This window comes from Cottoperca gobio, chromosome 11 (genome assembly GCF_900634415.1).
Source record: "Cottoperca gobio chromosome 11, fCotGob3.1, whole genome shotgun sequence".
Classification (NCBI taxonomy): Eukaryota; Metazoa; Chordata; class Actinopteri; order Perciformes; family Bovichtidae; genus Cottoperca; species Cottoperca gobio.
The window spans coordinates 6000130-6013450 of NC_041365.1; the positions used below are offsets into that span (position 1 = coordinate 6000130).

Below are 13321 nucleotides of genomic sequence, written 5' to 3' on the forward strand. Positions count from 1 at the left end.
TAAAACAAAACAATGTACAAGCCAAATGTTGTACCCAGTTGTTAACAGTTCAACCAAAGACTTATTATTTTATCTGATTTGAATAAAGACCTTAAAATGGGAAAATGTGCAGAAATTTATAAGAATATTTTTAAAGATTAAGCATTACAATAAATGGAAAATATTGGGGAAATAAGTAAATAAGCATTTTTTCTATTTTATTTAATAATGTTGTGACCCCTCAGAGTTATCCTGGGAATCATTGTGGGGGTCCAGTGCCCCAGATTGGAAACCACTGGAAACATAATGCTGATCATTTGAGCTTCCTCTTCCACAGAGGCCTAAAACGGGCCAACGAAAAGTCTTTGTAAAATAAAGTATAACTGTTCACTATTATTCTGTTATGTAGCACCCAATCTAAACATTAGCATGTCAGTTGTAAAGATGGCAGGTTAAAATCAGGTCAAAATCAGGTTAAAATCAGGTCAAAATCAGGTCAAAATCAGGTCAAAATCAGGTCAAAATCAGGTCAAAATCAGGTCAAAATCAGGTCAAAATCAGGTCAAAATCAGGTTTTCTTGTTTCAGTTGTTCCACTACTACCCACCAGATGGGGTGCTGACTGGACCCCAGGCACTTCTACCTTCTTCTGTCAAACCCAACTCTACTGTTCCGCTTTTACTCTTCTGCTCTACTCCTCCCAAACAGAAAAGGGCTCACATAAAACCCCCCTGATCCTCTGTGAGAGGCCCATTTCCATATCAGCAGCCCACTATACCCAAGGCTAAGACAGCTTGTTGTCTTCTCTGGATCCAGAGAAAGGCCATCTGCCGGCTCCCTCCTCCACATCCTTGGACCTTGGTTTCATCTGGTTTGATGCAAAGAATTTAAAGTGAAGCCCCGTTTAGAATAGTTTCCTTTCCTGTGTGCTCACAAAACCCCAGAGAGAGTTTATCTAATCACTTCATGAGTACATTTTTATGCAATGACTTTAGAATAATAACATCTCTGGCTGTGGCTCCCATGAGGTTCAGCAAGTGTAAATAGGCTGTTAACAGGCTGCGATCACACACACACACACACACACACACACACACACACACACATATATATATATATATATATATATATATATATATATATATATGTGTGTGTGTGTGTGTGTGTGTGTGTGTATATATATACAGTAGCTCTGTCAGGGCATACAGGGCTGCGTGTAAAGTTACGGTGTCAGAGATGGCATGAAGGCTAATGCTGGTGTGTGAGAACACCAGAGTGAGACTTTGTGTCTGCATGCCAGCTCTTCTGAATGTCTGTTACTTAAATATATTCTTATTCTGAGCGGCCACTGCTGAGTCCTGAGGGACCAACAAATTCTGGGCCTCAAATTTGAGTTCAATCCAGCACCAGGGGGAGTTGAGCCATGGCAAAGACCAAGGATCAAAAGGGTCAGCTCACCCAAATTACAAATCATATATATGTTTTTTCACTCACATAGTGGCATCTAGTAATGCAAAACATTTTGTTGTTTTTGTTGCTTTGCTAAAGCTTCTGTCTCTGAGATGTATTCCTCCACACCAGCAAGTGGAAACAAATGGAATTTCATTTGTAATGCTCACAGCCTGGAAAAATCACATTTAAATAATTCAACAGTGGTGTGTCTTTCCAGCAACAATGCCCTGGTTACTTTGCTCTTTAATACAAAGACAATGCTGACATCACTGGAACTGCAGTTGGAGAAATTGTAATGTTGATGCTACCTGTTCTCCGGATTAAGTAAAGTAACCAGGACACTCTAGAAAAAGATGTTTCTGAAGTATTATAATTGCTGTGAGCAGCACACATGTATTACAGTAGAAGCAGAAGTGTCAAATAAAATAGAGCTCTATTTACTGCTACATAAAAAGTCAGTAAGTCACATTAATGTGTGTAGACATTTTACAAACTGCAGCTTTAATTAGGGGCTGGGGAGAGTACTATTGATTAAGTACAAGTGGTTGTTATTAACTTAAATATTACTCAAGTAGCCTAGATAAGTTAAAGTTACCTACATTAGCAGCTCTTCTAATTGATTTTATTACTCTTCAATTCTCTGTTGTTCTCCAACATAGCAACACAGTATTGTTTGTGTATTTTCTTTCACAGTATGAGTGATAAGAGCTTCTTAAAATGTATGATTCTTGTGATTTATTATGTAATGTCTTATGTAAAGTTGTTTAATACATTCACCCATTATCTATACCTGCTTATCCTTTAGGGTTGCAGGAGGCTGGAGCCTGTCCCAGCTGACATTGAGCGAGAGGTGCGTAAACCATGGACTACTCATAATTATATTAACGAACAAAGATGGATTACTTTGACCCCTAGAGACTTAAAAAATTCCCAGGTTCACTGCATGTTAATTGGTTTTAGTAATTTAATTAATGGTGCATTTGTTAGGGAATTAGCACAACTTAAGTACGCATTCAACTAAAGTGGCTCTGGTATTCTAATGGTAATTTAGCCCCGGGTCAAAATCAATATCATTTGAGTTTATATCCAGCTCACGTGGTGCACATTCGTGAAATCAAGTTTGGTTTAACACTCATCCAACCAACAAATTTAAGATACGACTACAGAGAATACGCTACTCTAAGAAACAACCATCATAGCAAAATATTACCTTATTTCTTCTCAAAACATTAATAGTTATGTAATTAATATCATGAGGAGATCTGTATGCTGCTGCATGATTGCCAAAGTTCCCCAAACCCCCCTGATAGTGTGTACTTTAAATTAGAATCCATGGCAAACATGAATTTAATTATTAAAACTGCATAGGCGGATTTGGGTGCTTATGACTGGGGTCACCCAGGACCCCAAAGCATTAGTATTTTAAAAAGGCACTAATTAAAACAAAACCGCTAGCCTGGCTCAAAAGTCCACCTACCAACACCTTGTGTATTATTGAGAGCAGATTAGACACTAACAGCACAATGGAAAAATGACAGGTGTTTTGATTCATACACTTAAATAAAAAATAAAAAAGACAAGTGAGAACAGATTTACCCAACCAGGTTTTTTATTTGGAACAGAGTGGCAGATTAGTGACAGGGCGGTGGCCGGGAGGATCTGCCTCCTCTCGCTCACTCAGCCAATGACAGAAACTCAGCCTTAAAAAAATGCAAATGTATAAAAACAGGAATGGGAACAGCAAACATAGAGTGGTGTAGCCTCCGTTGGGCTTCACACACACACACACACACACACACACACACACACACACACACACACACACACACACACACTAACACGCACACACATGCATACCTACACTCACACACGTACAAATTCACCCTCTCTCACGCACAAACACACACGTCTTATTTGGCTACGCAGGCTTAGATGGGTACAAACACACACTTTTTGTTTACACTTTGACAGTCACTTTAAAAAAGACAGTACGTGTTAAGATCATTCCTGCCTGTGAGAAAGTGGTGTGTTGTCTGTCCGTCTGTCCTGCGGCAGAGAGACAGACAGGCAGACAGTCAGACAGTGAAAAGACACAGTCAGTGTGTGTGAAAGCCGCTGTGAGGGACCAGCTGCCCCTCATTCAGCAGTGAACAGAAACACTCGCAGACACACACACACGTCGACAGGCTAGTCAGTGTACACAAGAGTCTGCTGTGAAATACCAAGGTGAAGCACTCATGCATACATACACATACACACAGGTGGCGCGTATAGATGAGGTGAAGACACATGCGTATTCTCACACTGGCAAGGGGGCAGGTGACATACATACACACACAAGAGTGGAAGAGGTGTGTTACCTGTCTGTGGAAGAGCGTGAGAACTGCTGGAGTAGGTAAACACACACTCTGCCACAGTACATTCCAACTTTAACTCACCCCTCTTTTCTTTCAAACGCACAAAAACACACACACACAGGCATCCACACACACTGAGACTAGTATAGTTTTGACTCCCATGCATTTTTGTTCTACAGTACTGAGTATAATAGAAGCTACTAGCCCAGTCGCACTGGTGTGGTTATTGTTACAATCTCTTAGATAGAAGCACAGCCCTCCTGTCTCCTCACATTCCCCAAACCGAACCCCTTTCCCCCATTTTCTCAACCCCAAAAAGAGTCCAACAGCAGGTTAAAGTTGGCTCCAAAAACACTAATTCAAAGTCTGTTTCTACTCATAACCAAAGCTTTAATGACAAAGTTATGATTTTGACTGAATTTGCAATGAAGGGAGCAACTTCCCGCGCGGATTCGGTTTGTCATTAAAGCCCTTCTCACTTCCCAGAGGCCCCACCCATCCCCAAACAGAGAGCCAATGGTGGAAGAAAAAGAAAGTGAGCCATGCAAAAGGTGTGTGTGGGAGTGGTGGTGGGGGGGGGGGGGGGGGGGGGATATCTGATGACGTGATGACTGGACATGTAGTTGTGCTTTTACACAAACAGACCAAACTCTAAACCAACCGGCAACTGATCGATAACTAATCAATAACATATTGAAACCACCTGATCTCGCTCGTATCACAAGTGATGACTATCACAATGACTATGATGATGATGAAGATGGGTTTGATATGTGTTTGAATGATATGATTAACAGTATACTTAAAAGTCTGTATGGTGTATTTAAATGCACAGCAAGTTATATGTCTGTGTGTGTGCGTACATGTGTTACGTGTGTGTGTGTGTGTGTGTGTGTGTGTGTGTGTGTGTGTGGCTGACGAGAGCACAGCTCATCTAGAGTGATGACGGATGTGATGAATAAAAACTCTTCATGATCATGCAGATGGTTAGTGATGCCAGAAAGGATACGCTGATATTTACATATAAACTTTTTTTAAATTGCTAAATACACATCCCCCTGTTTAAGTATTATTATCATTATTATTATTATAACGGTATTATTATCATTATTATTATTATTATTATTATTATTATTCACTGTCCAGCCCAAAACATTGATATATTATTGGTTATTATTACTATCCGTAACTAGTCTTTATACAGCTTAGGAGGAGCAGATTGGCCGCATGAGTAAACCTCTATGCGACCAGCGAATGTTTCCACAGCGGCTCCACGACGTTGTCAATCACACCGAGGGTTGAGCACTGTTTTCTGGTTGGCCGAGCACAGAGAGAGAGGTCAGAACCACCATCAAGCAGATACATGTGTGTGTCTGCATGTGCATGTGTGTAAGCATGTGTTTATGTGGCTGTATGAATGTGCGTATGCGTCTTCGAGCACCAGAGGGTTGGAAGGCACAAAGAGACCTTTCCTCTCACCTTTGACCCTGAGCTCTGTGCGGCCAACCAGATGCTCTGTGTGTTTTTGGGGGGGTGAGGGGCAGAGTCGAGCCCATCACTCTCCTTTTCTTTTGTGTCTCGCACAGCTCGCCTCGCCCCTCTCCTCTTTCTTTTTAGCCTTTTCATTCGCTCCATAAAAATAGAGGAGGAACGTTTTTTTGTGCTGGAAAACACAAGTCTTGTTTTGTTTGTTTTTCTTACAAAATAATCATATCATTACATACAGAACAAGATAATCTGTAGAATATTAATGACAACATTTACTTTAAAAACATCTCCTGTGTATGTGTTATTTTTTCAGAATATATTTGGATTTTTTTTTCTTTTTTTTTTTCGTCCTCTTTTTCGTTTTCATTGAAAAGAAAGTTCCAAGTCCGCAGAGAGAGAGGCGCTCTCAAGTGTTTCGGGGACGAGAGGAGAGAGGGATGAGGAGAGGCGAGCAGATGAGGGGGAGGCGACGAAGAAGAAGAGGAGGAGGAGGATGGGTGCTTAGAGTATCTTTCTCTCTTCTCTCTCTCGCTCTTTCTCTCTCCCTCGGTGTGCGGTGCGTCTCTCTGGCATACGAGTGTTATGCGTAAAACTCCTCCTGCTTGTCTGGTTTCTGGTAGGTGACGGTGGCCTGTTTGGGTTCCTCCAGCGTGTAGCTGCCCTCGTCCTTCTTCTTCATCCTGTACACCAGCAGCATCACCAGGAAGGCAGCAAACAAGGCGCCCACTACTCCTCCCACTATCACCGCTGAAGGAAGACAGAAAGAGAGGGTGGATATCTTAAAAACCTTCCAGAACATTACAGATCCTAAAACACTCAGAAATATACATAGAAAACACTAAAATGCCATTAGAGCCACTTTTACATCCTGCAGCAGACTACATCACTACAAACACGCGCTGCATCAAACACAAATAGACGGAAAGCAGAGCAAAGCTACCATATCATCACTATCACCTAGCTGCTAAGTTAAGACTGATGAGCCTGAATGTGTCAACAAATGTGCAGGGTTGACAACAGCTTTGTGCTCAATTGCAGCCCTGCATTGCTACATAGCAATCCCCATGTGGCTGTGTAACCAATCCGCACATCTCTAATTAACTCTTGCTACGTCCAATAGATTAATGTGTGGTTATCAAATGGGGAAAAAACGTTCCCTCGTTAAACTAATTGGTGTTGATGCCAAAACTGTTAATTTTCCAAACTGCTGTTGAACACTTTGTTTCCATTCATTGTGTGGGAGGTGTTAGTTTATTCCATTACTGCCAATATCAGAGTACACAGGCTGGGATATTTAAAAGAACACAACTTTTCACAACTGCACTGTCACTGCATAAGTATTTGCCACTCTTGACTTTTCACACTATTTCTTGTAATTAAATAAAAGTACAAATGAGTTAGATTTTCTTAGTCAGATCATGCCGTGTTTGTGTTTGGACTGTGGGGGGAACATGCAAACTGGCTTTTGGCTGCGGTCGAATATTCCTTTTTTTGCTTAGGTAGTTTCCTAACTGAGTGAAATGACCAGGAAGTGTCAGCCGTGATAAGAGCTGGTAGAATTCTCTAAATGCTAAAGAAAAATGTTTCAATGCTTCCTTTCTTATCTTCCTTCGCAGACGGAAGACTAGACCATCCTTACGAAAGGAAAGGAGATAATGCCGTCCCACAATTCCTTGAGGTAGCAACATTTAACAGTCAATCAAATCTGCCGTCGCTTCATAATTATGTGGTCTAGTGTAAGTACTGTACAGTCGGATTCTCTTCACACCGTGGAATTCTCCTTTACATCTTTCCTTGACCTCAGGACATTTTCAATCGAGGTCACGGAAAAGTCGTCATATGATGTCATTTTTAAGAAACTATTCGACCGCAGCCATTGTTTTGATAAAATATTGTCCCACCGCCATAATTCTGTGAAACTTCGTATAGATTTCAACAGTTGAAGGAAACACAACAGCAATCATTTCATCCACACTATTTGGTTTGGGCAAAAAATATGAGTTTTTGTTTCATTTATCAAAACTTAAAACTATTGCAGAATTTCTATTTCACCTTCATATACTCACAAACATTATCATAACTAATACAAATCTTAAATTCTTCTGATTCAGTGTGAAAAGTTGAAGATGGTAAATACCTGCACATCACTATATATCCTTCTTTAACATAAGTGAAAGTGAAAACTGTGTGTATACATGTCCAGCACTACACATACATGTATGAGTCTGACATGAACAGCTATGATTCGGTTCTATGATACAGTCTAGTCTAAAGTCTGCTGCCTCCTGCTCTTTACCGATGACCAGGAAATCAGCGAAAACCACCGCCATCACTCCACCAATCAGAAGAGCTGAAGGAGAGACAGAGAGCCAGTCAGGTCAGGCAAGTTGGCCGCTGCCTCACTTTCTACAACAGCTCTTTGGGATGAGGAGAGGGAGGCACTTGAAAAGAAATTGGATTTACCCAGTGGCAAAATGATGGGAAAAAGAGGGGGGGGAAAGGAGGGGTCGGATAACCCAAGAGGAGGTTTGCTTGTTCTCAACGGGTCAAACGGGGCTAAGTAGCACATTCACTTATCGTCATGAATCTGCATTATGTGAACGTGAAGTAAAGTCAGTTTATCTTAGCAGCTCCCAGAACGCAAAGGGAAGGATACGGGAGGCAACAGGGGAATGTGATCTGTTGATCTAAGAGGTGGCTACCAAGTGGTTTATTTGACAGAAAGGTAGAGTGACAGACAGAGCTGGACAAATACTTGGACAAAAACGTACAAAAACATTATTAACATTGAGGACAGATGCTCCTACCTATCAAGACCTCTTTTCTCTCCAGGATGTTCTTCTGTGGCAGCTGGGCGGCAGAGCTTCCTCCGTCCACTGTGTTACCGATCAGGTCAGGTTCCACTGGCATTATACCTCGACCGAGATCATTACGACGATCATCACGGATCTCGAAATCTCCACTCGGTCCTGCAGCACCCGCTTCGTTGTTGGCATCCTGAGACAGAGAGAGAAAGAAAAGTAGGACTAACGACAGGAAATTTACATTTGATGTAATCACATTTGTTCCACGGAGCTGCTGCACTGAAACGTATCCAAAACAACACAAACGGAGAAGTTTTCCACATAGCACATGTTCGCCTTTGAAACAATGAGCCTCTGTATGTTCTGATTGGTAGAAAGTTGCATATTGTCCAACATATATACACACTTCATAAAATCTGGCAGCTTAAGTACAATGTGGAAAACCAGATGATCCAAATGCATCATGCTTTAATGCAAGACGGCTGCAAATAAACCAATCACACCAGTCAGAGAAATGACTGTGGTCTGTAAATAATTAAGCTGTCAGTGTTGTGGAGGCAGTCAGAAGAAGGGTGGGGGATCAAACCTAAATAGTTTAATGGTACTGACCGAAATGAGTGAATTAGTACAAGTGGTGGAAAAAGTACTTTACTTTACGTCAGTAAAAGTTGTAATACCACATTGTAGAAATCAACATCTCTGTTACAAATAAAAGTCCTGCATTGAAAATGTTACTTAAAAGTATTAGGATCAGAATGAACCTAAAGTACTCATTATGCAGAATTTCAGAATAATATATATAATAGGATTATAATTTTTGATACATTATTGAGTTCATTGCTTTATTGTTGCAACTGATTAAAGGTGGAGCTAATTTTAATTGATTGATATACATTTTATATATTACTTACTGCTGGATGGCTTGTAAATGTCCCCATGTGAACCAATAATAAAAATAATATCATATTTTATTTATTGATTATATTTGTATTGTTAATCAGTAACTAGTGACTACAGAACGATTGTAAAGATTAAAGCAGACTTTTTGTTTTGGGATTTGTTATAAATACTCGCTGCTGTTGCAGGTGATGTTCCTTTTCTACATTGTTAACTTCCTGTCAGTCTCACCTGTGTAGTTGTGGGCTGCTGTGGGCGGGTCGTTCTCTCTGCCGGCACCGCCTGAGTGGCTGTCGTCATGGGAACCCTGGGCCTGAAGGAGACCCTGGTCTTGACAGTGGTGGCGGCGGCGGCGGTGGTGGTGGGTGCAGCTGTTGTGGGCTCAGGGGTGGTCTCTGCTGTGGTGGACGTGTCTTCCTCTGTGGTGGTTTCCATGTCAAAGCCTGGGAAAAACACTGAGGGTTCAGGTGACAGGTAGATGTCCTCTTCTTCTTCTGTGGTGCTCAGGTCATCCGAACCGGCAGAGGGTGCTGCACTTTCTGCAGGGTTGGTTGCAGGGTTGGTGGTCACCACGGGGATGGCAGCGGGGGATCGTGGGGCGGCGGTGGTGGTCTGGGCAGCAGCGGCCCTGATTTGCTCCAGCTCTCTCTCTCTTTCAATCTCACGCTCTCTCTGCCTCTCTCTCTCTTTCTCTCGCTACTCTCTCACGCTCCCTCTCTCGCTCGCGCTCTCTCTCCTTCTCTCTCTCCATCTCTCGGACCCGCTCCCTCTCTCTTTCCCTCTCCCTCTCCCTCTCCAACTGTTTCTCCCTTTCGTTCTCCTTCTCCAGTTCGCTCTGCCTCTCTTGCTCTTGCTCTTTCTCCCTCTCTAAATCCCTCTCCTTCTCCTGCTCTCTCTCTCTCTCCCAGAACACACCGCTCTCCCCATCGGCCTCAGTGGGCAGCGGGGTGGCGGTGGGGTCCTCTGGGTTGGGGCTCGGCTCAGCTGCAGGTGAGGCGGAGGGGGCAGGGCCGGTGGCCTGGGTGGTGGAGAGGAGGAGGGTCTCTTCTGTGGTGAACGACACACTCGCCGATGTCGGCCTCATACTAATCTCAGGAACTAGAGAGGAGAAGAGAGGATTTTGAGTTTAAAAATGACTTAAATAGAAAACAACAAGCAGAGGAGTGAACAATTTAAAATATACACATCTCACCCAGTCAGACATCCTGTTCATCACTCAACCCACCCACACACTCACACACCCACACAAACAGTAAATCAGAAACTGAGACTACGGCTGTGTTCAAAATCAATCCCTTCGACACTCATTCACTACTCGCTATATAACAAACACTCAATAATTTACTCTACTGAGCTGTAAATTGAGATTTCAGACACTTATAAGTCACCTTCAGTAACAGGTGCATTGTTGCACAAATGTATGTTTTATACAGTATCTGTAAAATGTTAACAAACACTACTTTTTTGGGGATAAAATATCATGCATACATTTCACACTGTAAATATAGTATATAGATTATATTTTAGGTGTTTTTGCATCAGACAAAAGGCAGAGAGGTGGACACATAAGGTCCCTGGCTGGATTCAAACCAGGGATGTTTCCTGTTACATGGCAAACAAGTCACATAGACTACTAGCCTTCCATGATGCCCCTAAGCCGGCTTCATTTGAAAATGCTTCCTTTTCACGCTGTTTTGGATTTCTATCTACATTTGTCTCACCAAAAAAGGGAGCTGGTCATAATAGCTCTTCATAGAGGATGAATCCGTAAACACCTGTCTTGTGTTTAAGTGTGAACAGGAAAACCGAGCTTTTGAAAAACGATGATGTAAGCCTGGTCGAGGGTTGTGTGGTAGTATAATTAAAGTACTTTAGTATTGCACTTCTGTAAGTTTGGGAGAATCTCAATGTACAGGCTAAATAAAGAATGGTCAAAATCTGTTAAGCAGAGGCCGAGATATCATGACGTTGAGTCAAGCCCATAAAAGTCTGTAAACTAAATGTCCCATAATGCAACTAATATTCCCTTTTTTCATGATAGCCTCATTGCCTGGTAAACCTCCACATCCTTTTCGATGTCGACATTGCTATGACATTATTAGGGTTATTTTTTCAGACTTGACTAAGCTCACAGAAGACATTATACAACACAGATGGAGTAAACTGACTTATGCGTAAAATCAGTGCAGCGCTCCTTTAAGAAGGCAACTGTCTGTCCCCTCTCCGTGATCACTCATCTTAAATGTCAATACAGCCAATCATACAGCCCAGCTCCATGTGTTTTGTCAAATGACTTCAGGATCATATAGTAGTGATTTTATTGACGACTGCAGAGCAGCAATCACAAACGCAATCAAATCACTATTTTCCGCTCGTTAAACTGTCTGACAACACAAACAGAATAATATGTAAATGAGAACTACAGTAAATTGTGAGTTCAGCGGTATTAAAACACAGAATGAAGATTTAACCAACTGAGACCAGGCGGTCTGTCCCTCTCTTCACCAGATGTTGGCTGTGTTGAGCAGTTTTATTGTTGGCCGACTGACGATGAAGAAAAATAACTGTTTTCTTTTTGTTATGGTGTTTTAGAGAGTGCATGTTTACGGAAATGACCTGAAAAAGCTGCGGTGGATGCACGTAAACAACTCTGTCAAAATGTGTATGGACATGGTCTGAGAGAGAAGAGAAGAGAAGAGAACAAAGGACGGTGATCCTTTTTCTTCTTAAATCTCATAATAGTATTATACCACCTTTCATTTTGTTATAGCTGTGAAGCTCCCTGGGTTGAAAGAGAAACAAATTGAATTTACAGACACAAAGACATGAAGGCTGACAGAGGAGCTGGGGAGGATATTGAAATATGGACTGGAACAATACAGCTTCTGTTAAACTTATCAGACGCCTCAAAATGCCATATTCTAACACAGCAGTGCAAAATGCACATCCGTCTGTTGTAAATGAGCTTTTCCTTTTGAATAAGACGGTTCTGTATCACAGTTTGAGATAAAGCAATTTGCCGGGCTGCTGTTTCAAACACAGAGGGTGCTTCTGCTGCACTCTCCTGCTCTGAATTGTAATTTATTTTCAGCGCTCTCGCTATTAGCGCAGTGCCTGAACCAAGCGCAGCCCTCAATGAGTCATGCTTAATAAAGGAGAGCCATGCTCAAACTTCAACAGCAAGATCACAAAATCAGACTGAATTACACCAAAATGATTAACTTTAAGTAGGTAATTCCTGCACACGCAGACAGCCAGCTCACTCAAACACAGACACGCTCGCAGATAGGTGCACACAACTGCCTAATCTGTTTGGACTGTAATCTGATTAGAGCAAGTAACACATGGGGGATTGGAGTCCGGGTTGCTTTTAGTTTGCAAGGGTGTGTCTCTGTTTAAAGGTGCAATATATCTGTACCAAAACCTGTGTGTCGGCCAAATGGCGTGTTTTTATGGTGTGATTGTGTGTGCGTGGACTCCCTGCATGTGAGTCTGGCGAGTGACCATAACTCGAGGACACAGAGGGGGGGCGGGGTCTTCAGGGTCAGCGGATTGAAACCAAGCAGCTGTCGAGTTAAAAAAACCAGGGCGTGAGACACACACACACGCACACACACACACACACACACACACACACTTACAGCCTGAGCCTGAGCCTGAGTAGAGATCCTCATCATCGTAGAACTCGTCTCTCGTCGAGCCTTCGTCATCGAGAGACGGCGACCAAGTCTGTCCCTGTGAGAGACATAGAGAATATACAGATTAGAGTTATTCATCATGTCTGTCATTACATTTCAATAGAGAAACCACTTTGGTAGATTACATGCACACAGACACACACACACACACAGGCAGCTTCGTGGTGGACAGGCTAACATCTGTCTGACTGTGGCTCCATGGAGGAGCATAGTTAATGAGTTGATCTAAAACTGGGATTTTGGCAGAGCAACATCAAAGCCTTTAAAGAGAGAGGGGTTTCATTCAGTCTCTGCTTACGTGTCAGTTATAAGTGATGCTCAGCCTGTAAAGTAGAAGAATACAGAGCAGCAGTTAGCTTTTGAACTAAAGCTGCTACTTACAATTTTCTCTTTGATTTATCAAATGTTAGACTCTAAAATGTTTTTTAAAATAGTGAAAAATGCCCATTTCACATTCACAAAGCCACAGGTGACGTATTCAAAAGTCTTATTTTGTCCGATCAACATCATAAAATCCCAAAGATATTCAGTTTACAACAGATAAAAGCCTCAAATCCTCACATTTGACCAGCTTCAACAAGAGAACGTTAGCTTTATTTGCTTGATAAACGATCAACTAATTGTTTAAGCACTAAATATTTTATTTA

The 13321-nt window shown here is 41.9% G+C and overlaps 1 protein-coding gene across 1 annotated transcript in view; it reads right to left on the reverse strand.

Annotated features, from left to right (window-relative positions):
* Positions 1-3017: 3017 nt before the first annotated feature.
* Positions 3018-13321, reverse strand: part of sdc3 (syndecan 3) — a 33284-nt gene continuing 22980 nt past the window's right edge. Inside the window, 5 exon segments of the mRNA XM_029443403.1 lie at positions 3018-6022; positions 8083-8272; positions 9208-9643; positions 9645-10074; positions 12618-12711. Coding sequence (XP_029299263.1) covers positions 5856-6022; positions 8083-8272; positions 9208-9643; positions 9645-10074; positions 12618-12711 — 1317 coding nt within the window. The 3' untranslated portion in view covers positions 3018-5855.